This window comes from Trichomycterus rosablanca, chromosome 20 (genome assembly GCF_030014385.1).
Source record: "Trichomycterus rosablanca isolate fTriRos1 chromosome 20, fTriRos1.hap1, whole genome shotgun sequence".
In the NCBI taxonomy this organism is placed as follows: Eukaryota; Metazoa; Chordata; class Actinopteri; order Siluriformes; family Trichomycteridae; genus Trichomycterus; species Trichomycterus rosablanca.
Window position 1 is genome coordinate 22,551,518 of NC_086007.1, and position 26,723 is coordinate 22,578,240.

The 26,723-nt window shown below is 44.2% G+C and overlaps 1 protein-coding gene across 1 annotated transcript in view; it reads right to left on the reverse strand.

Annotated features, from left to right (window-relative positions):
• traf4a (tnf receptor-associated factor 4a) overlaps positions 1 to 26,025 on the reverse strand; it is a 37,298-nt gene extending 11,273 nt beyond the window's left edge. Inside the window, exon 1 of the mRNA XM_063017067.1 lies at positions 25,691 to 26,025. Coding sequence (XP_062873137.1) covers positions 25,691 to 25,833 — 143 coding nt within the window. The 5' untranslated portion in view covers positions 25,834 to 26,025. The remainder of the gene's footprint in view (positions 1 to 25,690) is intronic.
• Positions 26,026 to 26,723: the final 698 nt, after the last annotated feature.

Genomic DNA, 26,723 nt, shown 5'->3' on the forward strand with positions numbered 1-26,723 from the left:
ACAGTGGCCAAAAGAACGACAGCATACAATGCTCCCAGTTAATCCCAAGTACCCCTAATTTGGAGGCACCAAGGGGTCACGTGACGAGGCGATGGCAGGCCTCCAGCTGAATGCTTGCTGTCGTTTTACTCTATTAGGGTCAGTGTGTCAGCTGGGCACCGGGCAATTAATACCCACAATGGGACCTCAATCAATTGCTCAGCGGTTCAACAGAATTAGAAGCGTCGGTGAATACAGCGGTTTATTGTTGGTTCAGCTGAGCCGCTCCATTCAGGCAGATCCTCTCTAGATGAGGTCGTGATTTAGGGCTCCTGCTCATGCGCTCCTATTCGAGGAGGCCGAGAGAGCATTTGACAGTGCGAGAATGAAGTGCCTGTTCACCTCGGCACCGACTCGGAAATAAGCACAAAGAGGTCGGTCGGGCCGATTCCTTCCAGGCAACGATAAGAGGAGACCTGGAGCTAGCTATTCAGCTGCTAAGAACCCTGGAGCTAAGCGGCTAAACCTGGACGCTTATTCCTGCTTAATGACCATGCACTAGGATTAGCGTAAAAAGAGACAAAGAGTTAAACAAGCCGCTTTGCAGGATCTTGAAAGGCTGGATGCACACTTGCAGGAGCCAAAGATACACAAAGAACTTCCTTTGCTAATGCTTAAGCCTTGAGGGCCAAAAGCAACATTTGTGCTGAGATTGGTACTCAAAAAAGTAAGTGGACACCTGACCATGAGCTTGGTGGACACCCTCTTTCTAAACCATTTGCTCCTAAAGCTCCTAACATTTGAAGGACCAGTACCTGTCCGCAAGAAGGCCTGGATCACAATCGGCATTCCGATTAACCTCAGACTTGCTGAATGGTGTTAAGGTCAGTGCTTAAGTCAAGCTACTGAGATCCTTCAGACCAGATTCAAAGCACGTGTTTATGGACCTCGCTTTGTTGCCACCACGTCAAGGCTACAAGCTTCCCTTCTCTGTTGTTGTTCTCCATTTCTTCTCAGATACTCAAGGGTTTGAGAATCACTGACTTGTCTTATCTGATCCTGAGCTTAATGGACCTCCTGTTCCACAGTCAATATCTCCTCCACTCCTCCAAGGCTTTCTACAAGAGTTTGGAATTCATGCCCATTCCGTTAACAGATTTGTGAGGCCGGGCTCACCGTCTACATTCTGACCTATCCCAAAGATAACAATTATAATGGGGTTGAGGCAAGGCATTGTGTTTATGGACCTGCCACAAAGTTGGAAGCAAATCTGGGTGTCCACATACTTTTGGCCATATAGTCATTGGCCCTTTAAGCCATTACTTGAAGTACAAACATATTGGGACACAACATTAAAATTTTAGAGGTCCTGCTGGTCTCTATAATATGTAAGCTGGCATCACAGCTGCTCCAATATATCAAGGACCAGCAGAAGGCCAGGACGGAGGGGGGCGCCCAGAGGGTAACGTCACTGCCGTGTTACCCACCCCTACTTGAAGAATGCCAACTGATATGTGTCTTTTTGTGGTAGATCAGCAAACAGCCTAATGTCAAACCTGAAATCTGACAAGGTCACCTAGACTTTAGTCCCATAATCAGCTGATTAATAGGTGTACAGGTGCTGAAACCCTGCATGTACCAGGCTGCTTCCTGAAACACTGGCAACAGAATAGAATGCCCGTATCTGTCATACATACATATACACATACACCGATCAACCATAACGTTAAAACCACCTCCTGGTTTCTACACTCACTGTCCATTTACCATATAGAAGCACTTTGTAGTTCTACAATTACTGACTGTAGTCCATCTGTTTCTCTACATACTCTTTAAGCCTGTTTTCATGCTGTTCTTCAATGGTCAGGACCACCACAGGACCCCCACAGAGCAGGTATTATTTGGGTTTTGGATCATTCTCAGCACTGCAGTGACACTGACATGGTGGTGGTGTGTTAGTGTGTGTTGTGCTGGTATGAGTGGATCAGACACAGCAGCGCTGCTGGAGGTTTTAAATACCGTGTCCACTCACTGTCCACTCTATTAGAAACTCCTACCTAGTTGGTCCACCTTGTAGATGTAAATTCAGAGACGATCGCTTTATCGATCAATTGCTACTGTTTGAGTTGGTCATCTTCTAGACCATCATCAGTGGACACAGGACGCTGCCTACAGGGTGCTGTTGGCTGGATATTTTTGGTTGGTGGACTATTCTCAGTCCAGCAGTAACAGTGAGGTGTATTAAAACTCTGATCCACACATACCAGCACAACACACTAACACACCACCACCATGTCAGTGTCACTGCAGTGCTGAGAATTATCCAGCACCCAGATAATACCTGCTCTGTAGTGGTCCTGACCATTGCAGAACAGCATGAAAGGGGGTTAACAAAGCATGCAGAGAAACAGATGGACTACAGTCAGTAATTGTAGAACTACAAAGTGCTTCTATATGGTAAGTGGAGCTGATTAAAAGGACAGTGAGTGTAGAAACAAGGAGGTGGTTTTAATGTTATGGCTGATTGGTGTATACAGTACAATGAAATTCTTTTTTCACATATCACAGCTTGTTTGGAAGCTGGGGTCAGAGCACAGGGTCAGCCATTGTATGAAAGTTTCCCACTGTCAGATTAATGAAATCCATGTCACAGGCGACCTTCCAGTTCATCCTAAGGTGGTGTGGTTAGGGTCAGGACTAAGACAGTAATTAGACAGCGTCTAAGAACCTTTGGTCAAACAGTGTATATTCACAAAGAGGAACTAGGACGCCAAAACAGGATTTGGTTTCGTTTGTACGTAGAGGTCAGCCCGGCTCTTAGCCTGCGGAGGGAAACGAACGATGAGCTGAACGTAAAACGCTTTGGCAGGCTCTCAACCACTTCAGTATCCAAACACTGCTCCGGTCTGGTGTACACACATCAGTGGACGCTGGAGGAACATTTCACGTTTCGGATGACTCTGCGTCCTCAATTGCCTCGCTGCTTGTTTAGCGCAGTTAGCCAACGTGAGTTAGAAAAAGAGCAAGCGTGAGGGAAGCCTCCAGGAAGAATTAGCATTACCTCAGTCCCTGCCAAGGCTTCTTTTGTTCTTAAAGCTTCTTTGTGATTGGCCACTTCTCTGCTAACCCATCTGTCAGAGACGGTTTAGTGAATCTCTGAGCAGTGTTGTGACGGCTGTCTACATCTATAGCTCCAAAGTAGTGGATCATTCTTTAATGCTTGCTCCGGGGCACAGCAGTGGCTTTTCAGAAAGGTTGGGGGTGTGTTTACGTGTGTGTGTGTGTGTGTGTGTGTGGTTGGGGGGATTGTCACATGGAAGACGACTGAGTGTTAAAAGGGGGGTTTAGGAGCACACTTATTTATCATCCTAGCCACAAGGGAATTTAAAGGGAAGGGCCATAATGCTGCTAATTTGGCTTTCCAGGGGCGTTTGCTTCCATTTGTCTAGTCATGTTAAGTGTTCCCAAAGAGGATAATCGGATAAATGAGAGAAGTCCGATTTCGGCGTTAATCGGATTATACTTCTAACATGCACTTCAATAATGTCATGAAAGGAAACCGAATCTGCACGAGGCTGTAATCAGATTTCTCAGAAAGGCTGTCCGACTACCTGCGGAGTTCACTTCCCAGGATCGAGGTGGTAGCATCTCCAGTCGTCCATTTTTTTGGAACCATGGTAGCCTAATGCTTTGGACTATCAATTAAAAGATTGTGAGTTCGAATCCCAGCTCGGTCATGCAGGCACTGCTGGGTCTTTGAGCAAGAACATGATCAGAAGTCCGAATCAGGTTCATCCGAACCTCTGAACTTTTGAGACCCGTCAGTAGCAAAAACGCCCACGCGGCTTGGTAATGAGGTAAGATCAGCCGACGCGTCGGACCGCTGAGAGAAACATTGCGGGCGAAGTGAGAGAGACCGGATGACTCTCGGTACCGCCGTGGGTTCCTGTCATGACACCCTGACGTGAGATGCGCTTGGCATTTGAAATTCAGAAGGCGGATCGATGCGTCGCGTGGACGTGAGTGATACCACGTCTTGCACGGGTCATGATTGCGTCGTAGTCGTCAGGGGTTTGTGCTCCTCCAGGCACTGCGCTGACATTTGGGTATACGAGTCAACTGTAAGCTAATTTGATCATACATACACACTATGGGTCTGTCCGAAAACCTAGTGCGCTGCCTCAGTAGAGCGGATTCTAATAAGACATCGACTTATAAAGGCAGATTATTTAGACACACTACTTAGACAGCGATTACATCACCACAGTTTTAGTTACTAAGCTAACACAGTTAGCATCAGACCATTCAAACCAATGGGCTGAGGTGGCACAACCCACTAACATGTCAGCTAACGTCTCCCTCCGTGTACCGAAAATGCTGTGCCGCACTGAGGAAGCATCGAATGCTCCCCCATATTCAGTCAGTTTACCACTTTGAAATTCGGCACCTCAGTAGGCAGAATTATAACTTATCTAAGAATTTTGACATGCCTACTTCTCGGGAAAGCGCCTATGATGACAGACCCTAGACAGAACTTCTAATTATTAAGCTTCAGTGTTTTAGCCAAACTATTGCTAACAGGTGCCCCATTGTGGCAAAGCATAAGCTGATAGACATGGTTAAACGTAGGTGTCCACATACTTTTGGCTATATAGTATGTATCTATACATGCAATACAACCAGGGGCTTCAGGCACCCAAATATGACATGGTATGCATGGTGGAAGTCCAGCGGCCTGAACAAAAGCCCAGACCTCACGACCATCAACATCTTGGGGATGAATTGGAACCTTGACTGCAAGCCAGGCATTTATGTCCAAGATTAGTGCCTGACCTCACAATGCTCTTTTGTCTGAATGGGTACAAGTTCCCACAGAAGAAGAATGAAAGCTGTTCGGCCAATCCACCTTTTCTTTCTTAGACACAGCCAGTCATGTTTGTGTTTAATAATAGGGTCACCCACTCAAAGCCTTACGCTTTCTGAATTCATCCCTATCAAACCCCTGTGGGATGAACGGGAAGGTCGCCTGAGATCAGTGCCTCACCTTCGCTACACAAACATATCTAATCGTGTTTGTGTAGCCGAGCAGGTTTAAGGACTCGCTCAAGGGCCCCAACAGTGGCTGCATGGCAGAGCTGGGATTTAAACTCTCAACCTTTTGATTGAAAGCCCAAAGCTCTACCCACTAGGCTACCGCTGTCCCAAAAGATCAAGATGTGTAATGTGAACAGTACAGCCAAGTTCCGAGATTAAACACAGTGAACGCAGCAATGGGAGCGAAGCTTCTAATCGGGGAAAACGAGTACGAGGCTTTTAGTTAATGAGAGGATCTGAGCTGGAGATTCTGGTCTCCTCGGAGGTGTGAAACGCTCCCGCCAAGTGATGACGTGTGAAGCCTCACAGCTTCTGCTTTCATGCCCACCTTCTCTCCGTTCCTTCCTTCTCACCTTCTCACTTTAATTACGTCTTTTTCCTTTTACAAATGAGAAAGAGTTCGACAGGCTGGTGTCTAACGGCACGTCTACCTTTAGAACTCTAAGGTGGATGTCCGCCGGTACGAAGCGGAGCGATTTTGCGAGTCATCCGCACCTAAGAGGCTTAATAAACGGGAAGTGGTCCAGGGTTTATACGTGGCACTTCAAAGGCTGTATCAGTCATCCCCTCTTAAATGCAAACAAATGAGGCTTAGGAGTTAGGTGTGTCGCCTCTTACCTCAGGGACCCAGAACCCTGAGGGCGCATTCACATGAGAAGCGTTTTGCTCTTGCTCAGTGCGAGCCTGTGCTCAAACTGTTGCTTAGTTCAGAATATGAGACAAATTTGCATTTGTGTGGAATAACCGTTAAATCCACTCTGAAAGCGTCCACATAAATATCTGTGTTTAGCTCTATTTTCTTCTGTTTCACTTTTAAACTTGTGTTATAGCTCGAGGTGCTGAGAAACACTGAGAATCAGCTTTTCTGAGAGAGTCTTAAACGTTTACCACGTTTAACATGGTTTAACGTACTAAAAAATGACATAAGGACATTAAAGCTCTCTTAATTATTACTGCTCATAAGTTCTCTCCACTAACGAAATTCCTCTGTCGCTGTTTTAATACGATAAGTCACGTTAAGCTTTGTTTATGTTAAGCGCTGTTCGTACAACCTGAGTAGCTTATACCACGTCATATCAAACAGTTAATCTCATCGAAGGAGCTTTGAAAAGGTCAAGAGGCCCTAAGACTTGTTTTGTTGATGCCACATTTAGCTAGCATATGTCCATGCTAGCTAAATGTGGCAATAATGGCATGATTTTTCACGTTTTCTTCTGTTTTAAATTTTTTTTTAAAGCATTTTCTCCCAATTTAGCGTAGTCAATTTGTCTTCCGCTGCTGGGGGATCCCTGCTTGCAGTCGAGATGGGTATATTGCTGCTCACGCCTCCTCCGACCCACACCCAGCCCTTAGCGGAACCCTTCTTTACCCATGCATCTGCTAATCAGGGTCCTTACACAGCGTTTGAATACCCCACCCACATAGTCCGGGCATCCCGCCCTAGCAGAAACGTGTCTGCTGCAGGCACTGGCAATTATACCCGCTACATGGCACCCGGACGACCAGTGTTCTAGTGGAATGTCCTGCTGCACCTGGGTGCCTATTTTTCTATTATTATTTTTCTATTATTATTTTGTTTCTATCTGTCCACTGATATTTTTGTTTTTATTTTTGTTGACCTGTGCATCAAGAATTGTGAGCGTCTGTTATATTTACATTTGCAGCATTAGGAGATGCCTGTATCAGAAGGGACTCAACAGTGGCAACCTGGCAGTGCTGGGGCTTAAACCGGCAACCTCTTGTTTACTACCCAAGTACCTTAACCACTGAGCTACCACTGCCCTATAACATATTTTCCTCCTAACCCCCCCCCCCCCACACACACACACCAGAAGGGAATAAAAGATGTGAGTCCTAAATATAAAACTAGTTATTGATTTTTTTGGATTGCTGCTCTAAGCTGAGTTAGTCAGAAGCAGGATATCCTGTAGATCTTGAAAATCCTGAAGGGCGTTTATCGATTAAAGTCAGAAAGCTTGGAATCATCTTCCTGAGGGCAAATTACGGCACGGTAGACTGGTGCCCTGGGTCATTTAAATGCAGCCAAGATTTCTCATTATGTAATGCAGCAGTAACAGAGCAGAGCATGTTTTATATCTCACGCTTATCTGTATCTGTACAGCTTTTACACACAGCCTGCCAACAAAACTCTGCCATGCAGCCACTGTTGGGCCCTTTAGCAAGGCCCCTATTCCTCTCAGCTCCAGGGGTGCCATGTAGCCTAGTGGTTAAGGTACTGGACCAGTAATCAAAAAGCCCCACCACTGCCAGGTTGTCACTGTTGGGCCCTTGAGCAAGGCCCTTAACCCTCAATTGCTCAGACAATACACTGTAACAGTACTGTTAGTCGGTTTGGATAAAAGCGTCTGCTAAATGATGAAAATGTAAATGTGTGTTGTCTTTGAACTTCACTTCAAAGCATTACCTGCACTACCTATAAAATGGTTGAAAGATCTCTGCCTTTCTGGCTACCTGACTGGCTTGACTAGCAGGTTTGGTTTCCGGTAAGGTCAGTCAATCGAATGATAGCGACATTCTGGATCTGACGCTCTTACAGATACCCTCCTGGCCTGAAAGGTGGAGTGGTTGCTTTGGAGTTGCTTTGCTGCCTATAGTGATTCCTGTAGTGAGAATTCAGGTTAGCCGGCTGACTTTATAGCGACCGTTGACTGGTCGTACATCTGGAAGGGGGTGGGCTCAGGTGGGGGTTGGTGCAACAGGGAATCGGAAATGACTAAATTGAGAGAAAAAAGGAATAATGCAACCACTTAGCACCTGAAAGTGCATGTGATGAGCGCTCGGTACTATTATTCAGTCCAAACAAAGAGCTGATCTTTCCGAAGCTCTTACAGCGCTCATATCACAGGCTCACAGCACGACTGGAACATATTAGCATGGGGCTAATCCAGAGATCACCTTACTCTATCTATGGGGCTTTTTTTCCACGTCCCTGCAGCAGGAGAGCAGGTGGGGAGACCAGATTTTCCATTTACTCAATAACTCACTGTGAGCAGCGTAGCTTTTCATCCGTCAGCATGTGCCAGCGTTCCCCTCAGCACTGTGCACATCTGAACTCGTGTTCTGCCTCGATTTACCTCGGTATTACGCCCGGCGCCCACATTTTACATGTTGTAGTGTTCTCTCAGACAATGCATGATTCAGCACGATATTCTGTCATACCATGCATGAGCGGGCATTTATTTCATCTTCGTGGCACGACCCAGCTTTTAGACGGCATTAAATGCTACTCTGTTATTCGTAACCCACACGTTTTCGTGACAATGTTCAGTTCTCCGTGGGCATTCCTTTCAGCCTACGAGGGGTAAAGTTGAAAGGATCTGATACTGGAGAAGAAGAGAGGAACCGGACAACGACCGTAAAAAAACTCACTTTATTAAAAATAATTGTGGTGCAGGATCTTAGCTCTGGGCGGCACGGTGGCTTGGTGGGTAGCACTGTCGCCTCACAGCAAGAAGGTCCTGGGTTCGATCCCCAGGCGGGGCGGTCCGGGTCCTTTCTGTGTGGAGTTTGCATGTTCTCCCTGTGTCTGTGTGGGTTTCCTCCAGAAGCTCCAGTTTCCTCCCACAGTCCAAAAACATGCAGTCAAGACACTGAATTGCCCTATAGGTTAATAGGTGTGTGTATGGGTGTGTTTGTGTGTGTGTCTGCCCTGCGATGGACTGACACCCCGTCCAGGGTGTTACTGTGTGCCTTGCGCCCATTGAAAAGCTGGGATAGGCTGCAGCACACCCCCGTGACCCTAATTGGATAAGCGGTTAAGACAGTGAGTGAGTGAGTGAGTGAGTGAGTGATCTTAGCTCTGCTACCGGTCGGCTGGGCGCCCCTGGCGAGCACAACTAAGCCCTGACCTGGCTCACTGACCAGCGACCAGCTTTGGAATGAACTGGAGCACAACCTAGCTGTACAAATGCTCTTTAGACTGAATGGGCACAAATCCCCACATACTTACTTCTAAGTCTCATTAGAAGCCTGACCTCACAAATTCTCACAGACACATTCCAAATTCTTGTAAAAAGCCCCTTAAACTCCATATTATCGCCCATGGTTTTGGACCGGGAAGTCCAACAAGCTGAAAATCTTTTGACCGAATGGGCACAAATCCCCATAGCCACACGTCAAAGTCCCATGAGAATGTCACTCAATTTTAATACCATTCGTCCATGCTCATGGTCAGGTATCCAAATACTTTTGGCTGCTAACAGGTGTACAAAATCAATAGAAAGCAATAGTTTGGGGAAGGTCCCTTACTGTTCCAGCATGACTGTGCCCTGTGTATATAATGTCCAGTGTCTTGCGAACAGCCCCAACTTCAATCCTAACAAACACTTGTGGGATGAATCGAATCATCGATCGCAAGCCACACCAAATTCCCACAGACACTAGGGCTGGGTATCGCCACTACTAATCGATTTCCTGGATCGATTCGATTCCGATTCACAAGGTCCCGATTCGATTCGATCTTCGATTTTCGATTCGATTTTCGATTCGATTTTCGATTCAATTTCGATTCAACACATTTAGGCATATTTGAGTTACATTAACAGGTTTTGTTTAAATATGTACAGATGTTCAGAGAACGAATGTGATAATTGTACAAAGAACATTTATTATTAAAAATATTTGTGTATTTTGTTTACATAAATAATTAATCCAAAACAGAAAACAGTAACATTCATTTTTTATTATTATTTTATATGTCTGACACGCTACAACATTGTAAATGTAATGTAAACATACACCTGGCTGTTGAACAGCTTATGCCAAGTTTACACTACACGACACTCTGATTAACACCTGGTCGCTGTAATGTTCACACTACACGACTGATCGGCGATGGGGAGTTTTACACTACACCATCTATCACCAGGGAGAATCACAGGCGAGCTTCTCTGGTCTCCAAAACTACGTTTTGTCACGAAAACACACGTGAGAAGTGATGAAAGGTTTAATGATACCACGTCCAAACATGCACATCAACAAGTAGCGAGAGATCAAAGTTTGTGCGCTGATGAAATAAATGAATCTGAGTGGATTTGGCAACACGAGCAGCATGGATCGTTCTATAGTGAGTTGGAGGTTAATAAATATTTAGTTTTGTAGAGAACGATCAGGTCAGAAATACTGTAAAACTCGAGTGTGCTGATGTATTCTGATAGAAACTATATTGCGCTCCACCACCTGTTTACAACCTCTCCCCTGTGTTTCCCCTCGCTGTTTCTCACAAAAATTGATTGAGAGCCGAGTTTTGATCGCAGAGCGAACACCGAGTTCCTCCCGAATCCAGCACCGACCCGTCGCCGAGCGAAAATCAGTGCAAAAAGTTGTGGGGTGGAATGGGGTGTCCAACAAGCTCAAGGTCAGGTACAAATGATCATTTGACCGAATGGGCACAAATTCCCACAGACATACTTCAAAGTCTTATGTTGTTATAGCTGAAAGTACACACAAAGGTCACTCTATTTTAAGACCATTCGTCTATGCTCATGGTCAGGTGTCCAAATACTTTTGGCTGCTAACAGGTGTACAAAATTAAAAGAAAGCAACAGTTTGGGGAAGGCCCCTTCCTCTTCATAGGCCTACACACACCCCCAACTTCAATCCTAACACATACACGTGGGATGAATCGAATCATCAGTCGTGAGCCACACTGGAGCCTGATCTCACAAATCCCCACAGACACATTCCAAAATCTGGTGAAAAAAAGTGTCCTAAAACTTCATATTATTGCCCATGCTTTTGGAATGGGGTGTCCAAATGATCTGGTACAAATGATCTTTTGACAGAACGGGCACAAATCCCCACAGACATACTTCAAAATCTCACGAGAAGCCTTCTCAAAAAAGGATCACACAAAGATCACTCTTTTTATGTTAATATTATTTGCCCATGATCATGATCAGGTGTCCAAATACTTATGGCTGCACAAAATCAATATAAAGCAAATATGCTTTCAACTCTGTGGCAATATTTTGACTGAATGGGCACAAATCCCCACAGACATACTTTAAAGTTTTATGAGAAGCCTATTCAGAAGAATATCAGTTCAGAAGAGGACTTTTTTTCCACGCTCATGGTCAGGTGTCCAAATACTTTTGCACAATTACACCTGGTGAGATTATTCCTTGTGAGTCAGGTTGATAAGAGTCGTTTAAATATTTGAATGATTTAGCTCCTTATCTGCTGCGTACGTGATGAGGTGACTCACAGGGTGCTGCTGGTTGGCACCGTCAAAACGGCCACGCACCTTATCCGCCGTGAGTCACCTCCCGCACCTCCCAGCATCCTCTGCTTCGGCTCCTGAAGTTAGCCTCCTCTGGAGGTCTAATATAATCAGCGTTTAAAATCGAGCCTTTAACGGCTTTATTAAGTGACTTCCTTCTGAGCCACATCAAAGCAGAAGTGGGAGGGGAAGAGGGGAGGGGTGGAGGGCTGGAGGGGCGGAGGGCTTACGTAACCGGAATCTCTCCCCTGCTCCGGGGGGCTTACGTAATCCGAAAGTTGCTCCCGCTTCGACCGGAAATCCGTGCATCTAAAGGAACGGAGACGTTCGTCGTTGATTTGTCGGCTCGCTCGTTCATCCCTGCGTAGGTCTGAGGCTCCTCATCCGGGCCTCTGATTGGCTGAGAGCGCTGATACAGTGGCCATGGTAACCAGGGAAGGTGAGGCTCTTTGTGTCAGACAGAGAAGGACGTAACAACGTGGGTTTGACAGAAACATCAGGCTGGGCAGATTTACAGCTGTGAAAATCATGATCAAGCTCCTGTTGAGTCCTTTGTGTGGACCAGCCACAAGTATGTGGACAACTGACCGTCGGCTTCGTTGGACATCCAATTTATAAAATAGAATGCCTTAATGGAATGCTATTATTATACACATGCACAGTACAACAAAATTCTTTCCTTGCATATTACAGCTTGTTTGGAAGCTGGGGTCAGAGTGCAGGGTCAGACACTGTACAGAGCCCCTGGAGCTGATAGGGTTAAGAGCCTTGCTCAAGGGTCCAACAGTGGCTGCATGAATTTGCACTTTCGACTATAAGAAACCTTTTTAACATTCCGCAAGATTTTGTAGTGTGACTGTGGGAATGTGTGTCCATTCATTTCAAAGAGCATTTGTGAGGTCAGGCACTGATGTCGGACCAAAAGTGCTTAACAGGATTGTTGTCATGTCATCATAAATATTTGGGTACTTGGCCCACTACTACTGAGATCTGGGTTTGAATCCCAGTAGTGGTGCTGGCCAGCCAGGCGTCTAGACGGACATGATTGACTATGTCTGGATTTGAAAGGAGCGGGGTGCGGGGTGGATTTGATGCCCTGTCCTGGGTATTCATGCCTTGCTCCTCGTGTTTCCCACTGCAACCCTGACCAGGATCAAGCATTTGTCGAATATGAAAAAAAAAAGGAAAAACATAAATAAATACATTTTAGTCACACCCATGGCTAACAGGTTATATGCAAATATGCTTCCAACTTTGTAGCAACAGTTTAGGGAAGTCCCCCATTCCTGTTCCAGCATGACTGTGTTTTGTGTATACAAACTTCAGTAGCCTGAACACAGCCCCGACTTCAATCCCAATGAACACCTGTAGGATGAATCGAATCACACATTGCAAGCCACACCGGAGTCTGAGATCACAAATTCCCACAGACACATTCCAAAATATTGTAGTCTTTTTACAGTCCATATTATTGCCCATGCTTTTGGAATGGGATGTCCAACAAGGTCAATGTCAGGTGTTCACATATTTTTGGTCATACAGTATAGAAAGTACCCGATTGGATGCTAAACCTGTCAACTGTTTTTCTCAGAGCCAATTAAGGTGCAGTATGGTGTCCCACAAGGTTCTATTCCGGCTCTATCATGTTTACACATGACATTATTATTATTATTTTTTGTATTGTTAGGTTTCCTTCATTCTACAGTAGTTAGGGTCGCAGCAGGTTCGATTTGACTTGGAAACCTTAGGTGTAAGGCACGAACCCCCCTAATACACTAATCTATTGCAAGGCAATCGTGTCTGTCTAGACGTCCAGCCGGCCGATAACTTTTAAATTAAATTTTCAATTCAAATCTCAGCTGTGGTGGGCTAGCATAACAGACTGCTTATTCTTCTTCTTATAATGAATATTTTTATGACCATTATTTCAATCAACTGTCCAAACTAGACCTGAATCTATTATTGATGATGCAATTGACTCCAAAGCTTCTGAATCATTTTGGAATTGACTCGTATTTATCGGTTGAAAATAACAGATCAGTAAATTGATGGACCAAATTAACAAACGATATAAAGCACAGCAACAAAGGACCTCCCAGCTGCAGAACAAAGTCCGAATATGGAAATGGACCCGGATTAAAGGAAAAACAGGAAATTCATTTGCTCTTGAAATGATTCTCACTTGCTGAATCAAAGGTCTGTGTCAGTCCAGGACAGGTGCTTAAAAATGTCACGTGTGGGCAAATCTGAAATCCGGTCTCGTCCGGTAGCTAAAGGGATGTCACACGGCCCCCGCTGTGCTCGACTGGGCTGCCAACAGGACCACCTTGATGAACAGAATGGACCTGTTGTGCTTGGACAGGAAGGAAGGCACCATTGATGTTCCTCTTACTGATGGGCACAACCGGGGGCGGCGACCTTAACCGGACACGCCGGTGAAAAGGGTGAAGGGGAACAGAGAGCGCGTTTAACTGGAGCTTAGCTCCTCTGCCAACACCTGTTAGTGCCTAAAAGAGGGTCTTTCACAGAGACAGGTGCCTGGAGAGGCGTCCGTGTTCACCCAGCTGCTCCCGTCCCTGAGCCAGCGCACAGATTCCTGCCATGCCTGCCTGTCAGCTACGCAACACAATCCTTTTCTCACCCCTGAACACTTGGGGAGGGGGACGGGGGTGTTTCGTCTAGGCCCTCCACTCCTGTCTAACAAGCAATCGCACAATCACCTCCTGTCTGGATATGTCACATGGCTAAAAGTATGTGGACACTTCATTCTTATTACTGAGACAAGATGGGTCGTGAAGGGCAGTTGTAGCCTTGCAGTTAAGGTACTGGACTAGTAATGGAAAGGTCACTGGTTCAAGCCCCACCACTGCCAGGCTGCCACTGTTGGGCCCTTGAGAATGGCCCTTAACCTTTTTGCTTAGACAATATTCAGTCACATGACGCCTTTATCCAAAGCGACTTACATCACAGTTACAGTATACAGTCTAAGCAATTGAGGGTTAAGGCCCTTGCTCAAGGGCCCAACAGCAGCAACCTAGCAGCGGTGTGGCTTAACCCAGCAACCTTCTGATTACTAGTCCAGTACCTTAACCACTAGGCTATGGCTTGCCCTATATGGACACAAAGTGGGCACAAAAAGTTGGTTTGTTGTTGGGGAAGTCCGGTTGCCTGAACAGAACCCTGATATCAATCCCACTGAACAGCTTTGGGATGAATTGGAATGTCCATTGCAAGCCGTCCTAAACCAGCGCCTGACCTCGTATACATTTTCGGCATTTAGCAGACGCCTTTATCCAAAGAGACTTACATTACAGTTACAGTATACTGTCTAAACAATTGGGGGTTATGGGCTTTGCTGAAGGGCCCAACAGTGGCAACCTGGCAGTGGTGGGACTTGAACCGGCAACCTTCTGATTACTAGTCCAGTACCTTAACCACTAGGCTACGGCTTGCCCTATATGGACACAAAGTGGGCACAAAAAGTTGGTGAATTTGTTGTTGAGGAAGTCCGGTTGTCTGAACAGAACCCTGAAATCAATCCCACTGAACTGCTTTGGGATGAATTGGAACGTCCGAGCAATTGAGGGCAACCTGGCAGTGGTGGGGCTTGAACCAGTGACCTTCTGATTACTAGTCCAGTACAAAGTGGGCACAAAAGGTCATAAAGACACGGGTTGGTGAATTCGTTGTAAGGGAAGTCCTGCTGCTTGAACAGAACCCTGATATCAATCCAACCTAACAGCTTTGGAATGAATTGGAATGTCCATTGCAAGCAGTCCAACATCGGCGCCTGATGCTTTTATCCAAACCGACTTACAGTGCTGTGACAGTATACTGTCTAAGCAATTGAGGGTTAAGGGCCTTGCTCAAGGGCCCAACCGCAGCAACCGGGTAGTGGTGGGGCTTGAACCAGTGACCTCTCCATTACTAATCCAGTTTCTTAACCACTAGGCTACAACAACCTCACAAATGCTACAAGACTTGCTTCTCTGAATCCCCACAAGCGCACTCCAAAATGCTGAAAATTCACAGATAATTGGAGGCTGTTATAGCATCGAAGGAGTAACTGCATGCCAATACCTATAGTTTGGGAAAAGATAGCAGGGTAAGTGCACTGATACGTTACTGCAGCAGAAACTCAGGCATGACCGATCAGATCCCACGCAGTTCGCTAGTCATGCAGAAGGATGAATCAGAATCGACCCCGAACTGAAAGCGCAGGATTCCCTCAGTATTAAACTGTGCATATAATTACACTCAAATAGCAAAACAAGACAGAACCTGAAGACATCGTTTCTAAAACAGAAAAACATGCACGAATGCATCAGGTATGCACACGCCATCTGTCAAACAGGTCCGTCGATATGATTATCATATTCCTGGGCTCTCGCTAACACGCAACATGCAAATCTCTACATGCCTCCGCTAACTGCTGGAACGTCTACCAGACACAACTGGGTTAAAAGGTGACCTGGTCCCAGCTTGCTTCGAACGTAAAGAGGAGGTTCTGTAGCGCATAGCTGAAATATTTACTTCGTAGTGCACTCGGTGGGAGACAGGGTGGGAGGTTTGGATGAAACCTATTCAGGCTTCGGGTCGTTCTGGGCCTGTTCCAAATCTCCACTAAGAGCTTCATGGAAGTAAACGACGTCAAACACACAGACCAGGTCAGTTCCAGTGTTATTTACGGTTGTGTATTTAGCAGGCGCTTTTATTCAAAGCAGCTTACAAGGCAATGTGACCAGATACAATCCAAGCAATTGATAATTAAGGGCCCTGCTCAAGGGCCTAACATTGGCTTGAATAAGCATGTTTCCAATTACTACAACTACCCTAGAAATATATAAATAGTGCCGTGAAATGCACCTCGGCTCCTGACTTGTCTGGGAATTCAGCGGTAACATCTGGACGTGTACAGGGACAGTGGGTAGAGCTCTGGACTATCAACCGGAATATTGGTGGTTCAAATCCAGGCTCTGCTATGCAGCTGGGATATGCAAAGAAAGAATTTGATTGCACTGTACACCTATATATGTATATATGACAAATAAAGTATATCTATCTATCTATCTATCTGAAAGAAGGGATGCTGCATTGGGACTGCAACAGTGACGCCTGCGTTCTGTTTGAGGTGCTGACAAGACTGGAGGAAGGGCGATCAGGTGGGGCAGTGGTAAAACACGCTAGCGCTAGCGCACCGTTGCACAGTTGACATCTGGAACTCGTCGGTTCGAATCTCAGCTCTGTTACCGGCAGGCTGGGCGCCTACACAAACAACGATTGGCTCGTTCATAGGGAGGGTGCCAAAAAAGATCACCGGACGGGGGATAATATGATCAGGGTGTGTCGCACTGTGCGCAAAGCTGATCCGCATATGAACTCGCCTCGTGCAGGTGAAAAAATGCAGTCGGCTGTAGCACACGTGTGTTAGTCATGGCTCTCCTCAGTCAGAGTGGAGGTCAACATTGGTAGAGAGGAAGCGTAATGCAATCAGGTTACTGTGGGAAAACGCTGGTGGAAAAATAAAGCAAGGACACAAACTGTTCCTCCAAACGTGTCCATCAATGTCGGGCGTAAAGATACGGACGATTTTCAGCGTGTTGGGGAAACCCAGAAAGGCTTGGATGACTATTTAGGCGGTTGTAGCCTAGCGGTTAAGGTACTGGACTAGTAAGCAGAAGGTCGCTGGTTCAAAACCCCACCACTGTCAGGTTGCAACTGTTGGGCCCTTAACCCTCAATTGCTTAGACTGTAAGTCACTTTGGATAAAAGCGTCTGCTAAATGCCAAAAATGTAAATGTATTTACATGACCAGTGTTGTTTGTAAAGAGTCGGCCTTTCTGCAGGTTGGTATACAAGCAGGAAGAAGCTACAGCTGCTTGGTGCATCCACATGGGCCTTTGTGCATACGTTTGTGCAACCTGGACTAGAAGAAGTAAATATCCAGAGTGTAAATGTTTGTAAGCCGTGTTAAACACACCATTTCTACTAAACGAAACAAATTCGACTTTGAAAAGCCGCTTGTAAACTGACGCGGTTAATACAGCCTGTCTATATCGTACACAGAGCTTTTCATGATAGTTTGAGGTTTGAGATCCCAGGGTGGTGTTCATGAATCATTTTGCACCGTCACCGTTACCAGCTCTGAAACATCACGAGCGCTGTTTAATGGTAACGAATCAATTCCACGCTCTGCCCTTGAAGTCTATTATTACCTGGAGTTAAACACAGATACTCAGGGTCACGGCGAACGCGGTCACGATCGACAATCCCGGCGGCTCGGCGCACGCCTTTTTCTGGCCCTGTGCTTATTATTATATTATCATCGAGGGCGAAAAGCAGAAAGGTAAATATGAGAGAACGAGCAGAGCGTGCGCTCGTGTTTTCTCTTGTGACTCACTTTGTTTACAGTCAGAGGACGGAGCCACGATGTCGAATAAGAGAGGTACTGGTGAGAGGGAAGAAAGGAAAAGTAGAGCTGCAATCCAGCTGTAAAGAGGACGTCGTTGAGAGAAAACTCAACATCTGTTTGCGCAGCTGCAAGCTCACGAAAGAGCACGTGCAGGATGCTGGAAGGTCTGCAGCCTTGCTCAGTTCACTGAGGGCAGTCTCAAAACTGGACTCTTTATCTTATTTACTAGCACGGTGGCTCAGTGGGTAGCACTGTTGCCTCACAGCAAGAAAGTTAGCATGTTCTCCCTGTGTCTGTGTGGGTTTCCTCCGGGAGCTCCGGTTTTCTCCCACAGTCCAAAAACATGCAGTCAGGTTAATTGGAGACACTGAATTGCCCTATAGGTGAATGGGTGTGTGTATGTGTGTGTCTGTCCTGGGATGGACTGGCACCCCGTCCTGGGATGGACTGGCACCCCGTCCAGGGTGTTACTGTGTGCCTTGCAGCCATTGAAAAGCTGGGATAGGCTCCAGCACAACCCCCCGACCATAATTTGATAAGCAGTTAAGAAAATTAATGAATGAAATAAATGCATCTACCAATTAATTACCCTTCCAGCCGGGGTAAAGAACAACAGTTCTTGGTTAAAAAGGCTTTTCAGCACCCAGGTGGGGTTTGTGCTCAGGCAGGCTTCTGTCAGTCCCCATAAACTGGCAGGACAACAAGTGGCAGAGGATGAACTCAGCCTTCCAGCATCCTTAGTGGCTCATTTCCCAATGAGCTCATAAAACCCGATCACTTGGCACAGCACAGAGTCAAGAGCACTTCCGCTACCTATTCATTCCCGAACAGAGACGCTAGCTATGTAGCCCAGTTTAAAAAAAAATAAGCCCTAAAGAGACAGTGGTCAATTCATTTGGCTTTAATGAAGACGGATGCTGTTCTCGCAGATGGCTTAACAGAGGAGAAGTAAACCTTTCTCTACGAGGTTCGAGGTTGTCGTCAATCAGGTCTTTTTATTCCGCTTCAGCTCATCCTTCCTGTAATGGCTTCAGAGAACACTCGCTCAGAGGTAGCAGATTTTAGAACGAGCTCAGAACAAGATCCAGGAAGATTCTCTGAATGATTTCCATATTATGGATGCCTAGGAGGGTTCTAGTGTTGCTGATATACAGACTTGAATCCCCATTCAATTAAAAATTTTGAGACATTGATTCAGATTTCTATCAGACAAAATTCAGGCCAGAAATGGTGATGTTTTCCAGTGTAGTTAATGCTAATGCCAGTTATAGTGTGGCCTTAAATGGGGCTAGAACTAGAGATGCACCAGTTGCAATTTTCTTGGACGAATCCGATTGCTGATTTTTCTATTACAAAGTTCAAGACATTGATTCACGTTTCTATCAGAGAAAATTTAAGCCAAAATTGAGTTTTGAGTTTGACGATGTTTTCCCATGTAGCAATTACAGTGTGGCCTGAAATGTGGCTAGAACTAGAGACGACCGGCTGGCGATTTTGTTAACATATAACTGATTCTGCTTTTGTATAGAAAGATTTCACAGATTTTTTAAGAAAAAAGTGCCACATTTAAATTACAGTGTTTTTAGCTGCTTTACACTTTGACATTTGGACATTTTGACTAACCGAATTGCCGTAGGATTGCTAGGACCGCCTCATATAACCATGAATGTAAAAGTGAACTAACCATGTTACATGGAGGATGAGTAAAGACATGGGAAACACTTCTTAATCCAACATAAGACAACAGGAGGAAACTCGAAAACTAGCAAAACAATGCATTGTTGGGCTTTGGCCACCCCTTCCTCAGACACAGCCAATCATGTCTGTCAAGATTTACCATGCTGAACACTCTCATAAATCAAAAGGTGTTTAAACAAAGTATTAGTTTAAGGGTGTATATGTTATATATTATTGTAAGTATTTTATTCCCCCTCAAAAATGTCAGATTATAGATCACATCAAAGGTGAAAAGAGTTCTGAAATGATTCATCTTGGTCACATTTTTACATGACATAAACCTGGAATCATAACAGTAGTGTGTAGACTTTTATACTCACTGTACCTCTTCTTGCGAGGAGCAGGAAACTATATCATTCTTTTCTGTTTAGTGTTTAGCCACATTTCCTGCATAGTTTGACTAACCAGCTGAATGTACCCTGTTAAATATTTAAATAGGTTTGTAATTTGTAACCCATTATGCAGTGATTTATTGCCTTCTCATCAAGGTTTGCCCAACCTGTGTTTACTGCATGGCCATGTGACTCACGTGGGATTGCAACACCGATAAACTGTGACCGAAGGTCTCTCCTGCCTCTCCCGGCCTCCTGAGGCGCTGGTTTATTTACACATTACACATTCCTTCTTTAATGGAAATATTTACCACAGCACTGGAAGGGACAGCAGGACTAAAACGTTGAATATTATTATTATAATTATTACTTTTATATTATATAATTATTATTACTTTTCATTTTAATTTTACTACTGCTTTATCCTGGTGTACAGCCAGGACAGGGCTTTATTATTATTATTATTATTATTATTATTATTATTATTATTATTACAACAATTATTATATTATATATATTTTTATTATTATATAATAATTTATTACTATACAATATAACTTATTATAATTGCTATAAAGATGTAATAACAATTTGTTATTAAGTTGTTATTAATATAACATTCTTATTTTGACTTTTATTATTGTTGTTGTTTATATTATTATTATTATGTAATTTTAATTTTTATTATTGCTTATTATTATAACAAAGAAAAAAATAACATCAATTTGACTTAACAGATACCTGCAGATTGAAACACATCTTCATGTTATTTAATGTTTTAAAACCATATACCGTATAGTCAAAAGTATGTGGACACCCCTAATTATAACTGATAACTAATAACCGGAGTATATAATCATTTACATGCCTAATATATTAAAATATATTGGCATATAAGACAGAAATATGGCCAAAGACAGTGGTAAAAATTAAGGTAAGAAGCGTGTAGAAACATTCTGACGTTACGAAGAAAAAATGTAAATCAGATAAAATGACATGTGGAAGCCCTGCATTACTGAGTAAGTGCTGTACACCTGCTCGACTGCAACACAATCTGCTATTACTTAGATAATTTCGTTAAATATACATGCCGTCACTGAGGCAGAGTGTAAAACACTTCCAATGTACAAACTGACATGTCTAGACAGATAGCAGTCTGCCTGGAGGAATTATGAGTGAGAAATCTCTGCTACATACACTCCGAGCATCATTCAGCCATGTGACATTTAACCCAGAGCATGTTTACTTATTGTTTTATCAGATTCATCCAATCAATCAACGTATGTAGGACATCTGATCACGGGAAACTCAGTCTACACGAGTCACTTACAGGAGTGGCTACAAGTGCACAAACTCTTCCTTTACTTAAATTAGCAATGAAATAGCATTACTACGTTTATAGCAGGAAGCTTATGAATAAACTCCATTCATTTCTTCATTGGTTTATTTCAATGCTTTTTAACACACCGTTGTCAGGTTGCAAACTGATCGCTGGGCATCACACACTTACTTATTCATTCTTCACTACTCATACCTGGAAGTAACAGAGCTACCTGCCGTATAGCTCGACAGAGTGGCATGGATTGCAGTATCATGCCTACCTGCCATGCCATGTCATTCATTTCCCACTGCACCACCTGGGCGTTATGTGTTTGATATTTTAATGAGTAAATAACGGTCGGTTAACAGAATTTGGTTCAAAGAATTTGGCTACATTTGCATCTCTAATCAGCCTCAGGGTTAGTGACTGCAGTTCTTCATTTGGTTTAAAGAGTTTTACAGTTACAAAATAATAATAATAAAATATCTTGATCTTGGCTGAGCTGGGAATATCTATCTGTATGACTGGAACCAGCTATATTAAGCCCAATTCTTACCACTGTTTTACATCATCAAGCTAAATTTACACCAGCTGCACGGGGAACAAAACATGCAGCCGTCAAGCACAGTAGAACTATTTTAGCATGGAAGGGTCATACGGGTAAAAATTGGGCACTTGGGCTGCAGGATTTTACATTAGCTTATATTTATATTACTGGCATTTAGCAGACGTTTTTATCCAAAGCCACTTACAACTGAGGTGAGGTGTGTTTTTATCCCCAGTCATGACAGAATCACCTATATTACAACTTTCCTGGACTTAATTTGCCCAGGTACCCGTCCCAACATTTTGGGAATGTGTTTCAGACAGTAATACAGAGGAACCTCGATTTAACGAATCTCCAATTAACTGATTTCGGATTTAACAGACAAAATCCCATGAGAAGCGTACCAAGACCAGTAGTTTAGTAATTGTCCGCTAGCCAGCGCACGTCTCTCTGTTTACATGAGCGATAGGCTTTGTTTTGCCAGCAGGCTCGCTTTGTTCTCGCCTTTTTCTTTGTGTTTAATGCTTAATTTGTGCAAGTTTTAGTGCTTAGTTATGGCTAAGTTATGACTTCGAAAGAGTAATCAACCCTCTGGAAAAAGACAATTGCGTTTTACGGACCAGTGCTGTATCTATGTGCTGTTTTCAGGGATAAAAAATACCAGTTGCACAAGATGCACCTGGATTTAAAGATCAGTGTCTATGCAGACATGACTGGCTATGTCTAAGGGGATGGGGGTGGAACTGAACCTGGTGCAACCCTAATCAGGATAAAGCGGATAGTGAAAACAACCTATGCAGATATGATTTGCTATGTCTGAGGGGGGTTGGCTGAAGCCCTGTGACTGTGTTCCTGCCTTGCGGCCTGTGTTTCCCAATAAAAACTGACCCTTTATGACCCTGACCAGGATAAAGCGGTTAATGGAAATGAAATGAACCAGGAAAAGACAGTTTCCAGTTCCTGTATGATTCTGAATCTGCCTAAAAAAGGCCAATCCAATCCCACATAACTTCTCCATTACACATTTACTACAGAACAGAGATTTCCTACCAGCAAAGCACAGAAGTCAGGTAGTAGCAACCCCCTTTATAAAAGAATCTCAAAACGGTGTGAACCTGGTTTGCGAAAGCATCATGATTCATCGTTTTCCCTCAAGGGCGTGATGATTCACTTTCTTTTTCTCAGGTTCATTCAAATTCTACTCAGGCTTTTATGTTTCTTATCTAACCAAATCAATATTTTGAAGTGCACAGTTGCATGACTGACGCCTTGCTGCACAATTAGGCCACGGGCTATCGGTGGGTGTGAAAGAATTCCAGCTCTAAGTGAGAACATTAGACAGAAAAGCAGACACTGAAATGCTCATTTCGAGTTGCCATCGTAGCTGTGTTTTGTCTCTGTAGTGGAACATCCACAGGAGCCTTGCTTACACCCTATGGTGGTACGACAGGCAGGAGAACAAGCACCCACCGGTCATTTGAATATGCAAGGAGCTCCTATAGAATTCACATCAGATAATGGGTTTCTGTTTAGAATGAGAAAAGGAAAGAGAAGTGACTTCCTATTTCTCTGTTGTCAAAACAGAGGATTCTGTTTGATAGACAGTAAACGAACTGGTCTCAGTGGTGGAACTCCAGGCGACCTTGACTGAATCGTCAGGAAGCACAAAAACACTGGTCGCCAGGCATGAAGGATACTTTTATTAGATAGATAGATAGATAGATAGATAGATAGATAGATAGATAGATAGATAGATAGATACTTTATTTATGTAGTTGTAGCCTAGCGGTTAAGGTACTGGACTAGTAATCGAAAGGTCGCTGGTTCAAGCCACACCACTGCCAGGTTGCCACTGTTGGGCCCTTGAGCAAGACCCTTAACCCACAAATTGCTCAGACAATCTACTCTCACAGTACTGTAAGTCGCTTTGGATAAAAGCGTCTGCTAAATGCTGAAAATGTAAAATGTAAATTTATCTTCAAGGAAATGATTGGAATTGGCCACCAATTCAACCAGTTCCACCAATTGGAATTGACCACCCTTATTATTTTGGCTACCAATGTCATTTTTCTGGTTGGCTGTGGCTCTTTAGTCGCAGTATTGTTCTACGTCGGTTAGGCTTCCCACGTCTTGGGTTCCTCTTTAAATTCATTATAGATATAAAATATGTAATGTGATTTATAATGGAACGCTATAAACTTGACGGTTGTGGCTTAAAAAAAAAACAACCAAAATGTGCATCCTTAATATAAAGAAATAATACATTAATAATAAATAAATAATAAATGTATTATCTTCAATTATATTTTTTTTCTTGCAGAAAAAAAAACAATTACTGCTGTATTTTGTTTACGCCTAGAAAATAAACTTCTTTATTTTTCTTTATCCCAATTTAGCTTAATCCACTCATGCAAACAAATCCTGACTCTTAAACTTGGTCTGTTTTGAGAGTATTTTTACACCTCTAGTATCCATACTTAAAAAAGGAACCCAATACTTGAGGTCTTCTAAACATCCTATCACTACTTGATTGCCAAACTCAATGCTAATGGATAATGACACACTGTCACGTTATGGTCTACTGGGAATCAGTGTGGGAGTTATGGAACAATTGGTGAATGGAACATATGCCGAAATAGCGTCTGTCTCCATGTGTGCATACGGTGAGCGGAGCATAAACGAGGTGTGAGCAAAAGCCGCCAGTCTTTCAACACACCCCCCGCCAGCTCTACTAAATCCAATAAAGGAATCCCTTGCTAATCCCATGTCTCTGGCAGCTCGCCTCTAACTCCTATCTACCCCCGTTCTTATGATAAACTGACTCTAAGTGAAATGACAGACAAGGCCAGAGCTGAGGCAATCCGCTGCCTGATTACACACACACACACACAAAAGTGAGGTGCATGTACAGTACACACTGTACTCACATATACAAGAAAAACTATAATGCTCCATGTGCCCAAAATAAAAGCCTTTCTTTCAATAATGAACCTTCTCCATCCTGGTCATCGTCACACTAGGGCTAAAGCCAATCCTTGAGTCCATTAAAAAAAAAACACACCCAGCTAAATGTACCAGTCCATCACTGGACACCACACTCACTAATACATTTACATTTGGAGCAACAAAAGAGCCAAAGACACCCGATGTGGACAACATACCTGAATCTATTACAAAGCTACCTGGAAGCAAGGATAAATCCAGGTCCTGGAGCTGTGCAGCACCAACACCATGTGCAGCTGCTTCATTCTTTAACATGATTAAACACTGATAAATATACTGCATCATGATGCGAGTAGACTAGGCAGATGCATTGTTGGTAATATCGACACGGGTTATATCGGGGTGAGGTGGCCCACCGACTTAACCACAACTGTGGTCATTTTTTAAAGCTGCGGGACCAGTGGTTAGTGTATTTGTAGTCCGTTTGGTCAAGCAGCACTAACCCACTATGGCATGGATCCAGGGTTTGAATTCCCAGCAGTGCTATCGACCAGTCGGGAGTCTACATACTGACATGACTGGCTATGTCTGAGAGTGGGCGGTATAGAAAACATGCAAACTCCACACAGAAAGGACCCAGACTGTCTTGCTGCAGAAATAGCAATGTTTAAAGTAACGCCCAATGTTAATGTAGTCAGAATCCATGTGCAGAAAAGTTGATCTAACTGTCTGAGGTCTTTGTGAGGTCTATCATTAATGTAGTCTCTGTCCACAGAGCAAATCGAAACAAAATTAACTCACAGCAGCTTTTAAACTATTAAATTCCTGTCCATGGATAAAATTGGGATCGATCTAAATACATTTTAGTGCCACGGTGCCAGCGCTCATGCACTTTTGATGGCTTGTCCACACAGACACTGTCCACATCAGACCCCTAGAGCACATGGAGCTCTTTTAAAAGCCAGGTCAACATGTCTGGGTGCTGTCAGTTGTGTGATACCATTACATATGGTCAACCAAGTTCTATTCCAGACCAGTGCATGGTGAGAACTGTATCTATAATAATGCTGTACTGTGTTTGTACCTGAGGAACTCCTGTAGGCAGGTATCACAGAATCTGTGGCCGCATGTAGAGACCTGCACCGGTTCCCTCATTGCTTTACTGCATAGCGGACACTGAAAACGCCTTTTCGGCTTCTCCAGGAACTTGTAGTCGTACCCGGGCATGGTGGCTTGGGTGAACGGCCAGCACAGGTCAGTAGAATAGCCTCCCTCGGTGCTCCTGGTGTCTCCTCTGAGCGGCGAGCAGCTCTGTGCTATTGTCCTCTCGTCAATACCGAGTCTATAGCAACAAGGTCGGCTCGGCGCCTCACGTTCAGCAAAGCTAGTCTGTCCGTGCTGAGGTTCTGAAGCCTGACAGCAGTCTCTACTGCAGGATGAAGCTTAAATGTAAGAATTCAAGCGCTTCTGTGTCTTTTTGGTGAAAATGGCGAGCTTCGCTATAGAAAACCACAGTGTGAGCGCGATCACCTCCGCGCTCTCCGCTCACTGACAGCCTGTGTGAACAAAGCTCGAGCGCCCATCTGTTTTGGTCCATGTAACCACGCCCACAACCTTGTGTGGGCGGGCCTAATTGCGTCATCGTCTTCCTCGTGTCAATCAAACAGCCTGTAATTGAATTTCCGCACGCGCCTGAACTACATGGCCAGAAGTATGTGGACGCCTTAGTATTAGCGTTTAACATCACATTCCATGCCTATATTTGAAGCTATAACTGCATTTCCTTCATGGAAAAGTGTTTTTAACTAGATTTTAGAGCGTGACCAAGTGAATTTGTATCTATTGAAACAAAAGAGCATCTGCACGATCAAATACTAATATTGGACACCTTAGCATGCTTTTATGAATTACAAGGAACCCCGAGCACACAGTAAAAACAACTGACATATAAAAAAGAGACCAATTTTTTCCAGACAGTGAACAGGAAAGATGTTTAAACCTAGGTCCGTAGAACCCTGATGCTTTACAGCCCCCGAACTACCCACCACAATACTGTGACAATCCAATATCACTATCTTTGCAGAACGTATCCATCCCAGTCAGGGTCACAGTGGGTC